The sequence below is a fragment of the Pseudorca crassidens genome, chromosome 1 (genome assembly GCF_039906515.1).
Source record: "Pseudorca crassidens isolate mPseCra1 chromosome 1, mPseCra1.hap1, whole genome shotgun sequence".
Classification (NCBI taxonomy): domain Eukaryota; kingdom Metazoa; phylum Chordata; class Mammalia; order Artiodactyla; family Delphinidae; genus Pseudorca; species Pseudorca crassidens.
In genome coordinates this window covers 140,760,952-140,783,274 of record NC_090296.1, presented here as the reverse complement: position 1 = coordinate 140,783,274, position 22,323 = coordinate 140,760,952, and the positions used below count along the sequence as shown (strand labels likewise).

At 37.4% G+C, this 22,323-nt stretch overlaps 1 protein-coding gene across 10 annotated transcripts in view; it reads right to left on the bottom strand.

The window, feature by feature from the left end:
• AKAP13 (A-kinase anchoring protein 13) overlaps nucleotides 1-22,323 on the bottom strand; it is a 342,871-nt gene that overhangs the window by 73,897 nt on the left and 246,651 nt on the right. For 6 of the 10 annotated variants that reach the window (XM_067695979.1, XM_067695923.1, XM_067695933.1 and 3 more), the window contains 5 exons: nucleotides 21,042-21,117; nucleotides 15,861-15,997; nucleotides 5,591-5,961; nucleotides 3,326-3,379; nucleotides 37-102 (listed from right to left, as the gene is read on the bottom strand). In XM_067695979.1, coding sequence (XP_067552080.1) covers nucleotides 37-102; nucleotides 3,326-3,379; nucleotides 5,591-5,961; nucleotides 15,861-15,997; nucleotides 21,042-21,117 — 704 coding nt within the window. The remainder of the gene's footprint in view (nucleotides 1-36; nucleotides 103-3,325; nucleotides 3,380-5,590; nucleotides 5,962-15,860; nucleotides 15,998-21,041; nucleotides 21,118-22,323) is intronic. The other 4 variants (XM_067695963.1, XM_067695970.1, XM_067695999.1 and 1 more) reach the window with 2 other exon arrangements.

The window sequence follows — 22,323 nt, the reverse complement described above, 5'->3', positions numbered from 1 at the left end:
CCCCCTTTGGTGGCTGGACACACAACAATACCATACCTTCTGTAATTAAAGTCAGCACTCAGGGCAGCAGAGTATTGCACACCAGAAGGACACCAGCTCATACTGGGGATGACATCAAAGGAAGAAACAGAAATGGAAGAAGAGGAAACAGGCATGGGATTATTGGGTTTAAAAAGAAAGGGCATGGTTAGAGACAAACGGATTTATCTGATTATCAAAAAATTAGGAATGTAACATTGATTTAGAACTTAGAAAATGGCTGGAACAAAAAACATAGAAACTTAAAATTGTTCTACTGATGTCCATCTACATAATGTGTTGGAAATGACTACGCGAATTCTTTACAGGATAACAAGTCCAATCTTGGAAAACCAAGAATTCCTCCTAGAGAACACTGAACAGAGAATCCACCCTACGTGTGGCTGCTTCTTTGTTCCAACCTCCACCACTGGGGACAATCTCTCTATACATGCCACCACTCCTACAACTCCCTTACCACAGTGTCTCTAATCCTTAACTGTAAGGAACGATGACAAACTGCACTAGGGTAGGCTCACTGAGTCATCAGTTTTTTTCATGTCTCCACTAAGGATCCATCTAAGCCAGACAATTTATATCTTTCATAACGATATCCAGTCAACACTCAGATTCACCTTCAAACCCTATGCACTAGGCTTGTATGCTAAAGATAAAGCATAGAACAACGATCCTGTTTCCTTGTATTTTTTTAATGATAACGAAGGGATTTCTTTCCTTAAAAAAGAAAAGGAATTTTATAGTACTGGGTGAGCAATGTGTCTCTTAATTTTAGGTTTGTATCCACTTTCCCACAAGATTTTAAAAAATCCACTTGATCATCTATTTCCTTGACTATCTCAGCACTGATATTTATTCTCAAGCAGCAAGAACAGAAAATCTGGGGTTGGAAATGCTAAGTAAACATAACCAGCCAAAAAATAACCAATTCAAAACATGAGATACTCTGTGAAAGGAGCTGCATCCATAGGAGAGGATTTCTGATTAACAAAAGCTATCATTTAAAAAATAACACTGCTACTACTTTGGCCTTAAGGTCCTCAGTGACATGCTTTGGTTTTAAGAAGGGGGATAACAGTAAAACCAATCAGCTTCCTGAAGCTTCAAATGGGAAGACCTACAGACACCAAAAAACTCCACCTTGTCTTGAACACAGCTGATAACTCTATTTTGTTGATAAGTGGGAGGTTTTTGACAGACGAAAAAAGACAAGGAAAATGGTGGGAGAATAAATATGAGCTACCTCTATGGATCCTCTAAAAGTAAATCTTTAAAATAATATCATTAAAAATAATTTAAATGGTAAAACATTTTAAATCAGATTAAATTAATAGTACAAAGCTCACAAGTGCAAAAGCAGATAGTGGAAATACACACCTGAGACATGTCTCTACTAGTCTGCTAAGCAAGACCAGACTGACTTATAATTTACTTGTGTGAGGGAAGCAGGACTTGATATAGTTTGCAGATACACATGAGATTCAGAAGTCCATTCTTTGAAAATTAATTTTGTATCTCTAAACTGTTAATAAAAGGTATATTATGCCTAAATAGCCAATTTATTAAAAACAGAATGTAGAAAAAATTAGTAACTGAATATATTTTGCCAATTTATCATTCATGAAAAATAAAATAATGTCTTTCTTCCTATAGATTTAAACTTCCCTTTACTCTCAGAAAACGACAATGATGTGAGAGACTGGGATGAAATTTAGGATGAAGAGAATGAAGAACAACAGGGAGACAGAAACCATGTCCGAAAAGCTTTTCTAAGGATTCAGGAAGGAAGCTGCAGATGGTCCTACAGTAGCAGAAAATTCCTTTCACAACTAAGAGTATTTTTGAGAGCATCATAATTTCCTCAATTCCTCAACTGGGGGGAGGTAACAATTCATGGTTCTTTAGCTTTGAGATTTAGTAGTTCCAGATTTAAAAAACAAGAACAAAAACAAGTATCCCGCTCCCCCCACCTTTTAATACTTGTTGGAACACTTCAATTTTAGTAGCTAAGGCTTAATACAAAATTTAAAATTATAACCCATGTTCTTCCTACAGAAATATGACTAGGGATGAAACCGTCACTGGAGCTGCTGTGATGGCTGTATCTACATGCTAACCTGGACTGTATCCAGCAACCTGTCATCTTCCAGTGTCATCCAGTGCATGATTTTAATAAGTCCATACTGAAGAGTTTAAAAGAAAGTCAGACAAATATATCTCTAAAGGTTTTAGATACTTCTACTGAAAAAGGCATTTAACAACTTGTTCCCCTGGAGAAAAACTTAACCAGGTTCATGATTATCTAAGATTCATGAGAACATTTGTATTTGAGCTCAACTCTGTGCCTAAAATCTGGAATTAAAGGAAACACCTACTTGAAAAAGATGAAGCGGGAAAGAAAGACTGTTATTTGCCTGCTTCCCAACAAACAGCTTCAGCTAATAGTTAAAAATACCTTTACAAGTATCTCCTAATATGAGACACTAACAGTAATCAAACCATCGTTTTTAGACTTCTAAATTTTTTTCCAAACGAGGGAAGAAAAAGTCACAAATGACTTCTGTACGGTAAATATAAAACAAAACTCAGCATTTGAACAATTTAAAGCAAATCAGCACTTTCTGGCTAGAAATGACTTTTCAGCTTATAAATCACTATAATTTTTAGCTTCAAAATTTTATGTGACAAAAAATAATTAAGGAATTGAAAGACTGAGAGGGCCCCTGAGAAATCAGCTGATGCCTCTTACTTGCTTTAAGGAATGACCACATCAGCAGTGGAATGGAGAGCGCCAGGTGGCCTAGGAAGACAGGTTTTCATCACATTATTAAAGAACATGTTAAAAATATTTTAGGGCCTGTACATGAGCACACTCATGTTTCTGGTTCTTTCCCTTTTTTTGGAAAGAAAGAAAAAGTACTCCCCAGGGTCCATTACATAGGCACAACAGACACTTCTTTGAATTCTCCTGGATAAAGTTGGGGAGACCCTATTATCAAAGTGATCTGAACACCAAAAAGCACAAGATGGAAAAAATATTTTTTAAATTGTTTTTCAAAAAATAAAAGTAGAATAGGAAAAAACTTCAAATTCGAGAAACCATTTCATATGGAATGGACATTAGCAATTAATAAGTACCTGTATTTTATTTGTCTGAAGCAGACATGACATTACTTAAAAATAGACTGTTTAATCATAGATGAAGCAGAATGAGATGCTTGTTAGTATAAGCTCAAAGGCAAACAGTTAGTCCAACAAGTTAGTGACATCAAGTTAGTGAACTCTGTACCTTCTCCTATGAATGGGAGGTCTCCTGACAACATCCCCAAGAACTCGCATTGAACTGAAAATGAATGGTGGAAGAGGTCAGTGTCGAGTTGAAATAAAGTGGATACAAACGCATGAAACATACAGACATCACACTGGGAAGAGACACAATGGCCAAAGAGAAATAGTTCAGGGAGTAAGGGAATGAAAGAATGTGGAATCAGGAAAACATCATGACCAAAAAGGCCTGATAATTTCTGAGAAGGGTTACTTTGCTCCCTCCTTGCTCTAAGGAGTTAATCAGGTGACCAAGAATGAGGTTTATTAAATTATAAAAGTAAAAGGATTTTTAAAAAAGGCCATTCAAAACTTTAAAAGGGTTTTCTTAAGACTCTACAATTCAGGTTACACTATATGCAGATAACACTATAAGAATTAGTCAAACTAATTAAAGTGAACCCTAACTCTCATTCCATTATCTCCAGAGGTATTGGCACAGTGGTGCTAAGCAATCCTTAATGATAAACTCCAACAGGAGGTTCCGTGGTATCACATAGGTTGAAAATATAAACAATTTAGGTGATATGGTTCTAATCTTAGCTCAGTCCTAAAATCATGTAATCTTGGGCAAAATCATTTAATCTGAGCTTCAATTTCCTCATTGGAGCTACATGACCCATGAAGTCACATCTAGCTCGGAAATCAAAGTCATGGCAAAGGGATCCATAGTGGTTTATAAAGGAAAAAAGATTATATATAAAATAAATCCTCATTTCTTAATGTTGTCATCATCTAAGACAAGTATATCCTGTCAAGAAGCTTCTCTTGCTTCAGGAAGGGAATTCTGGCTGTTGGGATCATTCCCCCAACCTTATTTTTTCTTGTGGTATGAATGCTTTAAAAAAAAAAAAAAAAAAGTACAGCTTGAATAAAGCTGGGAAGGAAAGCTTTTAGAAACTGCTTTTTACATAATCTAGTATTTCAAATATATATAAAAACTGCCCATCAGATAAAGCAACCGCTTATTTTTAAGCTTAGCATTCTGAACTCCACCCCAGAATAATACGGAGTTCTAGAAAGAGCGCCTGACCAGGAAACTGGAAACCTGGATCCCACTGACCTTGGGTAAATGATATAAACTACCTGCAGAGTCTCATCTGCAAAAATGGGGTTAATCCCACCTGACTCATGAAGAGGTTGCAACATTACATGAGACAATGTGTTATTAAAAGAATCTGAAAAGGGTAGCAAGTCAGGAAGGTGTAAGATATGATGAAGGCAGGGACTCTGTTCACCTCTGGGTCTCCAGAACATAGAAATGCCTGACGTGCAGGCGGTGCTTAATATATGTTGGCCGAATAAAAGAATAAATGAGCGAGTGAATGTGATCAGATTACATGTACTTATAGCTATGAGCCAAAATATTAGGAGGTCAAGGAATTTTTAAAAAGCAAACAAACCAATAATTGCTGCCGGTGAACCGTTCTATCAATTGTTTTACAACTGTCAGCCTCCTCCCTTGGCTGCTTGTCCGCATTAAGAAAGCAGCTTTGGAGCAGGCACACCTTTGCACATACAGTAGGCCTCATGGCACTTGTTCTTTACACTCAAAGCCATCTGCTTAAATTCATCTAGGCAGCCAATGGTCAGAAGCCAATCCAACTTTTCTTAGCGCCTGCTTCCAAACTGAAGGTATGAGACTGGGTGGCACTTACAAGAGAGCCCCAAGACTGAGTGATACATGGAAAAACACTAACAACTGAATGATTATTATGATTTCTTAAGGATTAAACACTGGTAATTTAGACTTCATCAACTCTCTGCACTAGAAACAGATGGCAATTTCTGTGAAGCACTGTGAAGACTTCGATGTGTTGAGACTTTAAGAGTTCATGTTTATTTCTTAATTCAAAACTGACATGAAACTATTCCCCCCCAATTTTCTAATCTCTGAATTTCATGAACAAATCTGGCCTGAACAAATGCTACCATTTATTAAACACCCACGTGACTGACATATTTCACTTGTAATCTTTATTATTACAAATATTCAGAAAGGCAGGTGTTTTACAGATGAGAAAGTTAAAGCTCAGAAGGGTCAAGTAACTTGCCAAGGTTTTCCACATAGAAAGTTATAGAGCTAGAGTTTAAACACAGATTTTCCTGATTCCAAAGCCTATATTCTTTCTTCTATACCATGGTGTCTCCTAAAATCTTTTACTAATAATAACACCAAATCAAAAGCAAGCAGACACTGAGAGACTAGACAAACAGCCTTCCATCTCACCTCCGGTGGTTCATTTCTGCGTCACTGGCTGCGTTCTTCCCAGGACCCCAGCTGTGCCTCCGGAAAGGGGACAGAGAGCGCATAGAGCTCCTCAGGACAGAGCCGTTCGCAGGCACTTCAGTGATGCTGTCCATCTCCTCCTCTTCCATCTCACCTGAGCCAGCAGGCTCACTCTCACTCTCTCGACCCTCAGCTCCCACCCCATGGTTGTAGAAACCATCAAGACATTGCTGGTCTCTGGACCTGTTCAAATTTGAAATCTGGGGGAGGGACACATCACTGCCATGAGAAGAATGTCGATCCAAGGATGCTGTGTCATCGGTGGAGGAACTGGATCCAGTGATATCACAGGCCAACTGTTCTTCCTCAGGCTGTAATGGAGAGAAAGCACGTATGGTTGGAAATGGCAGGACCAAGCAGACAGCTCTCTGTTATTCCCTTTACAGTGGGTAGGACAGGCAAGATCACAGTTGGCTTCAAACAGATTTCTTTCTTAAAGCATGATCACAGATGGATTCAAACAGCCTCCAGTAAAGGTAGGGTCGAGGTCTATGCTCTTTTTACCCTTTTACTAGAGGTGCTAGATGAGAAGTACATCGTTTTCCCTTTTTTACAGAGGAACAGATCTAATTCAAGTCAGTTTTTTTCAGTCAATACCATCAACTGAAATGAAGGGAAACTATGTCTCTGAGGTTTCTGCTTATGAAAACTCTAAATTCATACCATATAAAGTTTAGGTTTTCTTTGTTTTGTTTTTTTTACAAGCCTTAACTAAAAACAAGGTAGTGTGCTTGGCTACAACAGTGATATACTGAAGTTTATATTCCAAAAGCAAGTCTAATTGTTTTCAGTAGCATTTTGAAAAATGCAGAATAGCTTATTATCCCACCTAAAGTCTGCCACAAATGCCCAAATTCTGGCCACAAACACCTAAATGCAAGAAATCTATCCCCTTTTTTCCTTTAACTGAGTACTGGCTGAGTTTTATCGAGCCAACTGTACATAAAATAATCAGTCCTGGCAATGCAGCCTTTGATAAAGTGATGATGCTGTTTCCCTGGCCAACTTCTAGAGCCTAACAGGAATTGTGCCATTTTGATCCCAGTGGCCTGACATTCTCCACGTGCTGAAAGACACCAGAACACATAATTTGATGGGTGAGGGAAAGGTAAGCATCATGGCATTCAAAAAATAAATGTATCCAAAAGATAAGTAAAGTGTCTAAAAAGATACATGCTCACATTCTGAGTTACAGATGTTGGCACTGTACTATCTTAATACCCTTATTTTGCATTCTTATGGGATAGGGAACAAGGAACAGAGAAAGATATTCTGTGATTTTTTTTTTTCCCCTTCACAGTATTTCCCTAATCAGTCAGTCTACTCAGTTTTAATTAGGAGTAAAGAAACTTACAGCTCTTCAAGAAAGATTTTAAAAATTATGGAAACTAATGAGTCCTGTTAGCTTTGAAACAGAAAACAACTCCCATACTAAAGGGAGTGCCACTTTAAAGGCTTAACATAACACTTCAAAAGCACTGTATCTTCTGTACACTGTACCTTCTTTATACCGCTGGGGCTGGATCTCACCAGCTCATATGAGCTTTTTTTTCCACCCTGTAGAATCCCGTTTCCTACGTTAATTGCTCTTTAAACGATGAGTGAGGGAAAGATGCGAGGGGACCACTGGACAGTCAGAAATCTGAGGCCCAGACTGTCTCATGGGCTCCCCCACCCCTCCAAGTACAAGAGAAGCAAGATTTGAATGGAGGTTGATTTCAACTTTTAAACTGCCCTGTTCTGTTATCTTAAAAAAAAGAAAACCAACCCTGTAAGGATAAGATCACCTTAAAAAACAAACAAACAAAAAAAACCACCCTGTAAGGATAAGATCTCAAAGTCAATATCAGAAAAGTCCTCAGTGTTCCCTTCACTGGGCCACACTGTAAAATAAAACTATATGCTTTACCAAGTAGATTCTAAAACAGGGTAGGTCTTGTTTTAAAATAAAATTATCGATGACCCCTTTTAAGTTAGTGAGGATTGACCTGGGCATCCTAAAGTTTCTATTCCTGGGGCCACTCTCCACAGAAAGGGACACTATAAATGGTCATGAATACCAACTTTAGAAGACACTTTTAGGATGTCTTAGCTTTTTCACTGTACTGTGTTGAATAGTGTCCTCCTCAAGTTCACATCCTTTTCGGAATGTGACCTTATTTGGTTGAGTCTTTGCAAATGTTATTCGTTAAGATGAGGTCATACTACACTAGGGTAGTTCCTGAATCCAAAAGCAGTAGTGTCCTTATAAGAAGAGACAGCAGCCCCTCTGATACATTGCTTTTAGGACCTCCTGCCTCCAAAACTATGAAAGAATAAATTTATGTTGTTTCAAGCCACCAAATTTGTGGTAATTGGTTACAGCGGTCCTGGGAAACTAAAGCTGCCTAAATGTCTAATTCTCAAAACAATACCAAGGGACAAGCAGAATGGGCATCAAAAAAGCAAAATGTGTGATGAGCCTGTTTTAAAACACACAAGCAAGGCTTCAAAAGATATGAAAGCAAAAAAAAAAAAAAAAAAAAAGATATGAAAGCTTTTGAGTTGAAGTTTCCATTTATCACACATTCTTCATACAAGTTAGCTCTTCCCAGTGTGAAAATGACTTGCAGATGGTAGAATAGGTTTCTCTGTAAAAAGGAGAAATCTGCCTAGCATACAGCCTCAACATAGCCTTGTTCCTTGTGTGTGCTATGGCATTTCTTGGTGTGTGCTTTTAACTCTGAGTTTTTAAAAAACAAAAACACAAAATAAAAGACCTGGGAGTTTTTTCATAGTAACACGTGATTTCTTTAGTTTTGCATTCCTGATCCTGATTTAAGAATCAGGTTCACACAGTATAATATTCTTACACTCAAGTATTTTTGTGAGCTAGCAGTTATTATCTGAAAAGGGAAAAAAAGGACAAATACAGAAATTAAGACTGAGCTCATTTATTAAGTACTGAGGCAAATGGTTTTAACTTTAGACTGAATCTAAAGAAGGCTCTAAACTACTTTTCTCCAAGTTTTTCTTAGCATTCTCAAAAGAATTTCCCAACTTCATCACATCTTTACACTACCTTTGCAGACTAGAAAGTAGTCAGTGGTGTAATGAGAAATCAAACCCAGAGTATGGTCGTAGCCTTTCTACAGCTAGGTATGTGTCTATGGATAAGTCACATGATGATCTTTAGATCTAAAGGTTAGAAATTAATATAAGGTCTGTTGAAAAGTATTGTCCATTTAAATCATGGATAACAGAGGAAAGAAGGAAAGCAGGTTTTTAAAACTTTTGAACTGTTTTTGCAATGTTCCCTTTCCAGTCCCTGAATTTGTTAGTGCTAAAGTTTCTAGAGATGTCTGCCAAATAACAGATGTGAGAACTACTACTTCCACCATTTTCCTCCCTCCTCAAAAAAGTACCAGATTGGGGGGATGCTGTTTTTTCATTTATATATATTAGAAACGGAGAAAAATTATGGCTTCTGACACAGACAGAATGTTCCATGCCTAATAGTTGAAGCTCCTCTTAAGAGTTTTTGAGTTGTCAGTCTTTCTTCAGAGAGGTCTTTTCTCTTAAAATGTCTGCTAATTAAACGACTTTCAAGACTTAGGAAATTATTCCTGATTATCTGGAGGAATGGTGCCATGGGATCAATTAAACTAACACATTTTTTAAAACTTAGATTTGAATCCATGTAAATCAAATGTACTAGTTAAACTGATCCCATGCTGCCATTCCTCCAGACAATCAAGAATAATATCCCAAGTCCTATATATATATATATATATATATATATATATATATATATACACATATACATACATGTAATATAAATATATATTTATATGAATACTTACGCATTTATATATAAATATATATAAGAATGAAATATATGTACATATATATTTTCATTCTTATAAACAAACAGCCAAAACAATTGTGATGAGTATTAAGACTGGGTTAGGGCAGAGAAGTAGAAGAGATGTTAAAAGGTGGAAACAGGAGAGAAGGGGTGGTTGGGAGTCACGTATGTATGCTAGGGAAACTAAGACCAAGTCTACCTGAGACTGACACACAAATCCTTCCTCTCTTGAGTATTCATAATTGGGTTTCCCTCCTGCATATAGGAGGACGGGAACACACACAAAAAACTATCATCTCTACCATCAGCTTCTCTCTCCTTGGGGTTTATAAAATTTTGAAAATCTGCAAATGGTTATCAGGCTAGAAAAACCCAATAGGCCTCAGAGAGAATGCCCTCTGAGCACTACAAAGGTGTGAGAGCGGCTGGTCTTTCCAACACTAGCCTTAAACAGACAGTTCTGGCTTCAGGGGCAGGGGCTGAGTCCAACAGAGTGACCCAAGGGTACTTGGGTTTTGCTTAATTTAAGGCCAAATAAACTAGAGAGAATGAAATTACAAAATAATTACATAAACAAAAGTTAATGTAAAAGTCCAAAACAAATGATGATTTTTATATAAAGCTTGAGAGAATCTATTACTTAAATATATGTGCAGTATAACTATTACATAAATTTGAATAATAATTATTTACTGGATACTCACCATGTGTGGGGCTCTATACTAAGTGATTTCGATGTATGATTTCTTTTAATCCTCACAACTATTTCCTTTAGTAGCTATTCTTATTCCCATTTTATAGATGAGAAAACTGAAGCTCAGTGAGGTTACATAATAAACTCAAGTTTCTAATTTAACTGATCTGGAGTAAGGGCCAGACTTTTTTTCTTTGTCTTTGTTTTTTTCCCTTCTTCTTCTTCTTCAAGCTCTCCAGGTGATTCTAGGTACAGCTAGGATTCAATCCTATTGCTAAAAACTACAGAGCTGTTACCGCAGCTGGGGGCAGACAAATCAATAACAAGATAGGACACAGGTAGCAATACTATAAAAATGTGATAAGTTACACTTCATCAAAAATATAAAAATTCAGTTCATTAAGACAGCATTATCAAAGTGAACAGGTAGCCATAGAGTGGAAGAAAATATTTTCAAAATGTAAATCTAACAAAGGACTGGTATCCAGGATACATATATAGAATTTCTACTTCTCAACAACAAAAAGATAAACGATCTAATTTTTTTAATGGGCAAAAGAGATGAACAGACATTCCATAAAGGAAGATACACATAAGTGGCCAATAAACACATGAAAATGTGTTTAACATAATCATTAGGTATCAAGGAAAAGCAAATCAGAAACACAGTGAGCTACCACTACATGCACACCAGAAATGCTACAGTCAAAGCAAAACAAAACAATTATACATGTTGCTAAGGACGTGGTGCCACTATAATTCTCATTCTTGCTGTTGAGAATAAAAAATGGTACAACGACTTTGGAAAAGGGTCTGGCAATTTCTTATAAAACTAAACCTACACTTACGATATGATCCAGAAATTCCACTCCTGGGTATTCATCTAAGAGGAATGATAATATTTATATTTCATTTATATGAAGTTCTGAAATAGGAAAAATTAACCTGTGGTAGAAAAAAATTAGAACGGTTGCTGCCTCTAGTGGGTTAGAGAGGAGACAGACTGGGAAGGGGCATGAGAAAACTTTCCAAAGTGATATATCCTTATGGGCATTTAGGTTACAAAGATGGGTGAATGCATTAATCAAAGGTCACTGAGGTAGAGCTGTTATGGAAAACAGTATGGAGGTTCCTCAAAAAATTAAAGGCAGGACTAACTGCCATATATGATCCAGCAATCCCACATCTGGGTATATATCCAAAGGAAATAAAGTCACTGTCTTGAAGAGATATGTGCACTCCCATGTTCAAAGCAGCATTATTGACAGTAGCCAACATATGGAAATATCCTAAGTATCCCACGACAGATGAATGGATATAGAATTATTCAGCCTTGAAAAAGAAGGAAATCCTGCCATTTGCGATAACATGGATGCATCTTGAGGGCATCATGCTAAGTGAAATAAGCGAGACACAGAAAGACAAATACTGCACGATCTCACTTAAATGTGAAATCTAAAAACGTCAAACTCATAGTAACAGGGAGTATAATGGTGGTTACCAGGGGCTGGAGGGGTGGGGGAAATGGGAAGATGTTAGTCAAAGGGAACATACTTTCAGTTATGAGATGAGTAAGTTCTGGAGACCTAATATACACTATGGTCACTATAGTTAATAATAAGGTACTGTATCCTTGAAATCTGCCAAGAAAGTAAATCTCAAGTGTTTTCTCCACACACATAAAAAGTAACTACGTGAGGTGACAGATATGTTAGTTAGCCTGATTGTGGTAATCACTTCACAATGTATGTATGTAATATGTATGTAAGTATCATATATATGTGTGTTTATTTATATATATATATAAACAACATGTCATACACCTCAAATATATATGATTTTTATTTGTCGATTGTAACTCAATAAAGTTGGGGGGGAAGTCACTGAATGGTACTCTTGAGACTGCATACTTCATTGTATGTAAATTTTATAAAAAAACAAAAAACAACAACCCTATAAACAAATACTGAATTCTAAGTATTTAGGGGTGAAGTGTATTGATACCTGTAAGTTATTTTGAAGTGCATCAAAGAAATTAGATGAACTGGTAGGTGGAAGAATGAGAGACAGATGCATAACTATGTAACAAAGCAAATGTAATAAAAAGTTAATTGCAGAATTTAGGTGGTGGATGTTCACTGCACAATTCTTCTAACTTTTCTGTTTCAGAATTTTTAAAATAAAATGTTGGCGAAAAAAATGCCTGATTGGCTTTCTTAACCAGTGTCACACCATATAGGTATGATATAGATATGTATATAGAGAGGTGTAAACATTATATACACTTATATACATAGAAATATAGAAATAGCTATGCAGTTTATATCTTATTACTACACCTGAAGGAATCATGCTTAATATTGCCAAAATACTAGTCCTTTAATTTTCATTCACTTACTCGTCAAATACTTATAAATTATTATCTATTATATTATACACAGGACACTCTGCCATGTGCCTTGAAAATAAAAGCTCATATTTTAAAATCCTAATGTATGCCAATCACTTAATCCATTTATGTACAATACTTTATTTAAGTATCTGATAGCAAGCATCAGCCCTGCTTCACAGTTCTGAAATTACAATAATTTCAATACTTATTCATAAGTGATTATAGTTTTTCTAATTTGGATTCTGTAAACATATTTACTTTAAAAGTTTAAAATAAAAGGTAAATTTTTGGCTTGGTGTTTAAGTACTTGAGAGCAAACTACAGCATTATAAAATAAAGGATTTTCCTTTAAGGGTTAGCATCTTAGGGGAGTTACTTTGATTTTCTTAATTGTGGATATGTCTTATAACTTGGAGGAAAAAAAAAGGTGTAAGGGCTTTACTTTATCTCTGGGAAAAGAGGCAGCAACTATCAGTATTTTCTGTGGCTTTCAATTATCCTTTTGGATAACAGAGTGGCCCAGATCGTGTATTTTATGATCACACTTTTCTTTCTTAGCTAGTGCCAGAAAGCATCCTAGGATTTCTTCTCACGTTAAAAACAAAATTTAAATTTTATGCTGTTGATCTATGGAAAAAAAGAACTTAGAAACGAGCAAATATCCATAAGAATAAACATGAAGCTCGCAACACTCACCAAAGAGTCATACTTGCCAGGAGGCAGGCATACTGAGTGGAAACATAAGATTAAGTGGAAAGTTCTGACAAACATCGCAGGCTAATGTTAAAGAGACCTCTGTTAAGGCCAGAGTCACACAAGTGGCTGCAGGAAGTGACCTAATGCACCACTCATGGTTCGCAGAAAAGGATGTTGCAATGCCTTGTCTACAGATTATTTTTTAGAGAAGGGAGAGTGGGAGGGCTGGAGCCTGAGAAGAAGCTCTGGGACAATCTGATGTTTCACAGTACATGTTGTGTGGATGACCACAGAGGAAGGCTTTTAAGGAAGTAGCTGATGGCCTGTCTGCCACTGCCATGCTTCTATATAAAGCACTGGTTATTAAAGCAGGTGTCTGGAGGTTGAGAGCAAAATAACAGAAAATGAACAGATTTCAGAGTTAGGGCTACGTACAAATCTCAATTTTGTTACTTACCAGCTGAGTAATTTTGAGTAAACTTCTTTACCAATCAGAGCCTCTATTTCCTCAGGAGTATAATGAAGATAAAACCACCCACCTTGCAGGGTTGCTGGGAGCATGAAATGTGACCACATACTTTAAAAATTCTGTTCAGTGCCTAGTATAAAGTAAGCATCTTGTACACATGAGTCTGTCTGTCTCCTTTTCCCGTCACATGTAAACCCTGGGTTTTATGAATGCTAGAGAAAACATTATTGCAAAACCTCTCTGTCACTAACAACAGTGGTAGAGCGGAGACACTAAGAGGAAGGACCCTCCAAATCTCACCCCAGGCCATCAGACATTCTTCTGTCAGCATGAAGAGGTGAAAGTGCATTCGCCATTTCTCGACTTCCTGAGGCACCCCAGTATGAAATGTTGGTCAAAGTTTATTCAGGGTATGCTTCAACCTTTAAAAATTGTATCTGTCCAGTCATCCTGAAAAAACTGCCAAATCTAGCACTGGCCATTTGTATGAACAATCTCCTAAGTGCTTTTGGCAGTTCGAATAATTAGGTAAAATGTAGTAAATTCTAATTCCCCTTAGCTAGGAAAATCATTCAATTTAGTAACCAGAAATAACTATCATTCTGCAGAGATGGTAACGCCCAGGGCAAGCTGTCACGCACCTAGGAGGTTCAAGCAATTATTTCTTAATGGAGACTTTGCAATTTGTTAAAAATTTCTTAGTAAGAAAATTTTCACACATATATACATGTTTAACAAATCCTCATGTATCCATGACCCAGCTTCAGTGATTACTGATGACTATTTTAAAGCTGGAACTTAGAGAGATTATCTAATTTATTTATCTCGGACAAAAGCAATACATTTTTAAAGACATGCACCTTCGGAATGGTATTCCCCTTGAGGGGAGGTGGACACTTTAGGAGTCCTCACAATGAAAACCTCAAAATCACAGTGGAAATTACCTAAATTCTGTTGGTTAAAAAAAAAAAAAAAAAAAAAAAAGATCATATTGGTGTCCCTCTCCCTAAATAACTTCGGAGAAGGACAGATCCTCCAAGTTGTGTGGACTTTTTACTTTACAGAATCCCTTCTATGACTAACAATGCCATGAGTCTTTCCAAGGCCCTCTGGAAGACAATGACCACAAGGAAAAGGAACGAGGAAAAGGGTGAGGGGAGGCCAAGCGGGCATACGAGAGCCGCTGAGCAAAAATGAAGGGAAAGTGAAAGTAAATGCACAGAGGCTTAAATACATTCCAGACCAGAGTCCCAGAACGGTAAGCCTTCTTCTAGTGTAACTTTTAAACCCAGCATCATCACGCTGCCTTGGAGAACCTAAGCAGCCACTAACCCCAACTGCTCTCATCACTTCTCCAAAGTCATCGTGAACCCTCACAAAGGCGTCTGCACAGCTGCCATGTTTCTGCCCCCTCAACCACCCTCTATTATAAAGACAAGCACTTGTGGCATATAACTGAGTACCATTTGCTGATCCTGCTGTGGGAAAGGCCTCTATTCTTCTTAGGAGACAAAACCAACCTTGCTGCAACCAGATACAAACATAAGCAAAAGAATGCAACAACCCCCCCCCCCCCAACACACACACACACACTCTCTCAGAGCTTCAAATTATATGAAAACACGAGGTGATTCATGTGGATGGGCTTGGCTTTTCACTAGTGAGAAAGCTTGGATTCCTGAGCAGAGCTCTAGAAACTCCAATTAAGCAGGCTCCATGAGGACGGGTGACATCACCAAGCTCAGCAGCGAGCTTCAGGCCTAAACACATCAATCAGAAGGCTCTGTGGTTAGTTTATACACATGACGTCATACAGTCTGAGCTGTGGTTCCTTCCTGCCCCCTGAGAAGTATTCACTGTCATCTGATTTAATTCACAATAAAGGAACTTCCATTTCTTTAGGCTTCAATGTGAGCTTCAAAACCTGTACGTAACCAGCCATGATTCTACAGAAAATAAAGTGGCCAAGGCCTCTTTCTAAGGCCTGGCAACCTGGAGCTTCATTCTCTGAAAGTGGGCATTTACACTTCTCTAAGACCTGAAGAGAAGCCCTGTAAGGCTAGTAGGAGTCACATCTTACTAGCAGGAGTCACACACTGAGTACAACAGTACCTTGGAGAAGATAATGCTGTCCACTTCTTCACTGGGTGAGTGAAAGAGGTCAGAATCACTTCCAGATTCTCTTTTAAGGACACCTTGTTTTGAGGCACACTCTCTGCCCAATCCAACATCCAGGAAGTTATCACATTCTGAAAAAGAAAATTTATTCAACCACTGCTTTAAAAAAAAAAATCAGTTTCTTTTCATTCCAGCCTTTTAAATCAACCAGCTGATGAATCTCCCTCCCTCCTCATACTAAGAAGCTGTAAAGGACACAGTCGAATTAGTAGCTTTCAATTCTCAGTTGATACAGTTACTACAGGACAACCATGAGTTTGTCATGTAAACCACAGGTACAGAAAGATAAAACGATGATTTAGAACCATAATTCCACCTATGTATTTAAATAATGATCTTTTCCTCCTGGTAGTTATAGAATTTATTTCTTTTGTTACCAGAATCAGAAGTTCCTTATTAGGAAACTATGTGATAGGATTTGTGGGCAATTTCTGTTTTTGAGACTTAAGTTCTTTCTGGAAACTTGTTACTTTATCAAAATACCGAGATAAAAGACAAAGGGGGAGCATAACTAATAAAACATACCTGTGTATTAAACTCACGGGTTCTGTTAAGCAATAACAGAAATATAACTATTTAAATTCTCCTACCTTTAATAGATCTGACATTGGATGAATAATGTGATGAAGAAAAATATATAATCTAGAATCTGTTTTCAGTTCAACAACTAGGATGTGGACTCTGGTGAACCAGACAGAGAGGGCCTTGATAGAAATATTACATTGGTACATCTAGGGATTCTAAAGATTTGTATGCTTAAATTAGCAAAGTATTTAACCCACTCTCTTCTTTAACTCTGTAAACAAAAAGGACATGTGACCTGATAACAACAGAGATAAAAATATCTCTGTGTACATGGTGAAACCAAGTAAGACATCAACCTCCTTCAAGAAGTTTTGAAGAATGAAGCGTTTCCATTCTAGTTAGCATTAAGCATGATTTGGAAAAACAAACGTATGTTTATCAAACCTGCAGGTGACACTAAGTGATGAGGGAGAGAGTAGATAACCTGGCTACCTAGCAGTTCATGAGAACTCTACCTGGAGGTTTTGCTTGAAAGCAAATTCAAGAGGAGTTCACAATACAAGGTTATGGCAAAACAAACAAATACTAATGGTTTTAGGCTCTATTAATAGACAATGCACCCAAATCCAAAATGGGGACAGTCTGGCCAGTATGTGCCACCAACACTGCACCTATACGGTTGTGTTTGTTCCTAAATATTGATAAATTAAATTAAAACACTGATAAACAAAAATGCATGCATGGTAATGAGGTCACCATGAGTGGAAACACCTGGGATACATTCAGGTTGCAGAGGAGCTTGAAGAAAATGTGTCTGAGGATGGCTGCAGATTTGCCCTGTGCCATTCAGGAGGGAGAACAAAGCCTGCCAAGTGGAAGCCAGAGCTTCACTATAACGGGGCTTCGGGCCATAGGCTGGCAGCCTTATAAAGTCATGAGGCTCGTTCACCAGAAGGGCTGGAGCAAAGGCTGAGTGACCGTGGCAAGACATTTCGAAAAAGCTGTCTGCGCAGAAGTGGAAGTGGAGACTGAACTAGACGACCCCTAATGTGTCTTTTAATTCTTATAGTCTATGCTTAGACAATAAGTGTGTGTGTGTGTGTGTGTGTGTGTGTGTGTGTGTGTGTGTGTGTGTGTGTACAGGTCTGTGTTCAGAGATAATGAGAAGAGGAAGTTTTTCTTATCTAAATTAACTAATAACTGATCATCAATCAATAAATAATTTGCCCTGCATTAGCCAGGAATCTTAGAGGAAGGGTCAAAGAGGCGCTGCACTGATACAGGTCATGAATCACTTGTCAATAAAATTACCTTTTCTATTAGTTAGGCATTTGACTAGGTACTGGGAATTATCCAAATAAAAAGAGATGCCTAATGTTTGTGTCTATGTGGAGGGGGGGAGTAGTTTACAATTTTGTAGTAGAAATGAATATATTAAGAGGTAATTTCAACACAGAAGTACAGAAAGGATGCCATAGGAATAAAGGCACGGCCCGCAGATTAATCTGAAAATGTTTCAGTTAAAGAAAAAATTACCTTGGTCCATTTCAGTCTTGGTCCAAACTATTTCTGAGTGTGTTAGTTAATGGGAATAGCCTTGCCTTTTAAAGACTGGAAATCATGGGGATTCTGGAGTTCTGGTCCCTTTTTTCCCACATCCCAGAGTATGTACTAACTTAGGTGGAGCTGGTGGCTGTGATTTTTCTACTTGTTCCCCCCACACCTTTTCCCCACTTGGAAAAATCAAAAACTCCACTCCATGGATGAGGGGAAAATAGGGGGACTGGCCAAGGAAAGAAAGGGCTGCCGCAGCAACTATGCTAAGGTGCTAGCTGTCCAGCTGGCAGTCAAACAGACCACGTCCCAATTCCAGACCTGGAAAACAGAGCAGCTTAAGACATTCTAATGGAAAATCCACGGGGAAGATCCGGACTCAGCCTTGGTAGGAATACCTCACCCAGAAAATAAATCCAAGCCAGCACTACAAGGGACCACAAACCAAGTCTGGGATGAGAATCTGCTGCTGTGATACAATGTTGGTTGGTGAGCTGGGGCGGAGGGAAGACTATGAAAACGAGGAACAAGGGAGAGAAAAGGACTTTAAGCCATTATGAAACCCCACAAATGGAAGTGGGGGGACCCTAAGGCAGAGCTAATCTATACCCCATTTCACATGTGTTGACAAGTTTTCAAAATGGATAAAATCTTTCCTTTCTTCTTACATGCCCCCCTTCCTAAGGAATAAAGTGGAGCAGCAAACAAAGGTATAAACAGGAATGAATGATCATTGGTTTCAGAGTGAGGCTGATGTGGCTCAAATCTGGATCCGAATACTTATAGCAAAAAGATCCCAGGCAAGAAGGAATTTGACCCTCTAAGTCTCCATTTCCATACCAATGAAATGGGATGATTTGTACCTCCCTAACATAGTTGTAGGGATGGTGAGAAATAATTTATATATATAGTAACCAGAACTCCGCCCCTGAGTACACAGCAGGCATGCGATAAACATGCCTAATGGAGCTAAGGCTTCATTAACCTGTAATGTGTGATTTGACAAGTATCCAGTAAGGACATTACACCTTGAGGTGGGCCAACCCCATTTTATGACCCATATATAAATCTGTCTATAACTTTTGTGTCCTGAGCCACTAGCTTTTTAAAAGCTAACAAAATGTGCACTTTTAAAGTGCTATCTAGTCTTTGAGGTTTCAATTATACATATGTAAACAAATTATAGTTGGGGAAGGGTAGGAAAACTTACCAGCAGCCCACTCACTGGGCTTTGCTGAACCATGTTAATCATAACACATCTGTATTTATTCCTATTTAAATAGGTTTGCATTTATCCTGGATTGAAGAGTATACAAAGTGATTTTAAATGTTACTACCTTATTTAGTCTAACACTATTGCTCTCTTGAGCTGTGTTTAAAAGTAAAAGAAAGAAACCTACATGACTGAAAGTACCTAGAATTCACAAAACAATATGCCTAAAATAAAAATCTCAGGTCTGAAGTTCAGAAGCATAATCCAGATCTTGGGTTTTGATAAACTGAAGTTTAAAAAGAATCACTCTAAAAAAACCAAAGTCTTTTGGGGGCTGGGGTATGGAGAAGGTCAAGATTATGCCCTGGGGAAAATGCTCAGGGGTTCAAAATACATTTCCTTAAATGAGTAAAATAAACTGCAGCATGTGAAGAAACTTCCTGTGAATATTCAAATTATGAGGCAACCTCTACATAGCAGACAATTTCACTGCCTGAGTGGTTGAGAGTAATTACACTTTTAGAAAAAGCCCCAAACAGCTTAAAGAACCAAAACACAGTACTATACTTTTAAGTAGAAGATTCTAGGGGGAGAGATAGGGAAAATGTAAGTTACATCTGTGAACAAGGTCAGTCTTATAATATTCAGAGACCCGAAACACAACTACAGCATAATAATATCCTTTAACCTCTTTTTCCACGTGAGAGAAAAACAGAAAAAAACTTTTCATATTTGTTCTGACACTTCCTTTGGAGCAAAGTCAGAGGACTGAGAATCAGTAGGAAACTTCTCTGGAGATAGAGGATTTGAACCATCTGCCTTTAAATTTAATACTACTGCAGGACATCCACAGCTAAACTGTCTCTAAAAGACCAGTAAATGAAAACTTGGTAATTTTTAAAGCAGGTCAGTGAAAACTGGACAGGTTAACAGAGGTTTTGTTGGGTAAAGTCGACTCAAGAGCCCAAAATGCAAATTACCAGCTGCAAGAACAGGCACAGAGACTTCAGTTACTCACCAGGTCATTCGGACTCTTCCCTTAAGAAAGGCCAGTAAGGCTTTAGGGATGGAAGACAATAGAGCACATAGACATTAGGGAACGTACCTTACGTCACAGTGAATTAGTGGCTAAACTTGGATAAAAAGTTGGGATTCCTAACTAACCACAGATCATGTGCTGTGTCATTAACCAGCAAGGTCTTAAGAGAATTTTACCCTCATCCAATGTTACTAATACCTCATGGGTGCTTAAGGAAAGACTCAATTGCTGACAATACTTCCAAAGATTATGGCTCTCAATCTTGGCTACAAAGCAGAGGAACCAAGGGAGCTTTTAAAGATTCTGATGCCCAGACCACACCCCAGCCCAATTAAATCAGAATCCCTAGGGGCAGGACCCAGAGATCACTACATTTTTAAAGCTCCCTAGGTAATTTCAATGTACAACCAAAATCGAGAGCCCCAGGATTAGTCCTTAATAATACATATTTATAGTTTTACCATAATAAGAAACCTTTATCACATGTACATATATGCACAGCACATACGCCTTCACAGATGAATTAATAAATCATAAAGCCACATGTGAAAACTTAATACTGAAGTGAAATTTAGGTAATTACGTGTTCATTTTCAACTGTGAGACAAAATGCCTACAAACCCAAATCACATACACCCCTCCTTCTGATTTATCCCATTAATGCTCATGAAGGACAGACCTTGAAATCAAACAATCTGTTATTAGAGTGGGAATGTGGCTCTAGAAAATGGACATTTTGGATGAATTATTCAAGCAAATTGGAAGTTGGGGAATCTCCGCGTACCTGCGCTCTGCGTTGGAGCCAAGAGAGATGCTGCATCTGGGCATGGCTCAATGGTACACCAACTTTCTCGGTTTATCTGAAGAAAAAGAAAAAGAGATTGACCTTCAGACGGTGAAGTAGTGTGGGATGTTTATACAGCTGTTGCAAGTATATCTACCACACCAACACTCCTATCTTTTTCTTTAATATTTTATTGCAAAGTGGGTAAAATTATGTCAAGAAAAAACCTTTTTCACAACACAACAAGGCAATCTATACTCAATTAAGACTCTAAAGAAACTGTCAGTAAAATTTAGGCATATAAAAACAAAAGGAAAAAAGATATACAAAGAGGAAGATCATGGTGCAGGCCAATGGTGAAATAAAAAAGAAAAATAAGTTAACAGGTGAAAAGGATCAAATATTGAAATATGCATTCCACATCCTAGGTTGCAACTCAGAAAATGCAAAAATAATTCCTATTTGTTCAAGAATTACTGTATGTTGGGCATCAGGAAGAATTCTACATATATTATTGCATTTAATCCCCACACTAGCTCCAAGAAGTTTGTAATATCTCTATCCAAAGAACAGCTACGCTTGGAGGAGTTGCTAAGGTAATAAATGGCAGGACTGGGAATGGAATACAAACCTATGTGATTCTAAAGCATATTAAGAAGCACATACACCCGCCTTAAACCATTTTTTTTTAAAATTTAGCCTTTACAACTCCAAACCGTCTTAACATTATAACTTTCCACTTTCATTAGATTAAAAATAATGTAATTTTTAAAACTACCATTAGAGATTTCAACAGCCCTCTCTCAGTAATTGATAAAACAGGTAGACACAAAATCTGCAAGAATATACATAAAGAACTTGGAAAACATCATCAACCAATTTGATTTAATCAACATATACTGAGCCTTTTACCCAACAATAGAATACACATTCTTTTCAAATGCACATGGTATGTTCACCAAGATAGAATATATTCTGTCGTATAACACAAGTCTCAAATTTGAGGATTAAAATCATATTAAACATGCTCTTTGACCATAACAATATCAAATTAGAAACCAAAATCAAAAAGATATCTGGAAAAACACAATATTTAAAAAAATTAAAAAAAAAACTTCTAAAAAGAAATCTTAAGGAAACATTAAATATCAGAAAATATTTCAAGCTGAATAAAAATAGAAATACCACATATGAAAATTTGTGAGATACAGCCAAAATAATGCCTAGAGCAAAATTTATAATATTAAATCCCTGTTTTAGAAAAGGAATGTCTCAAATCAGT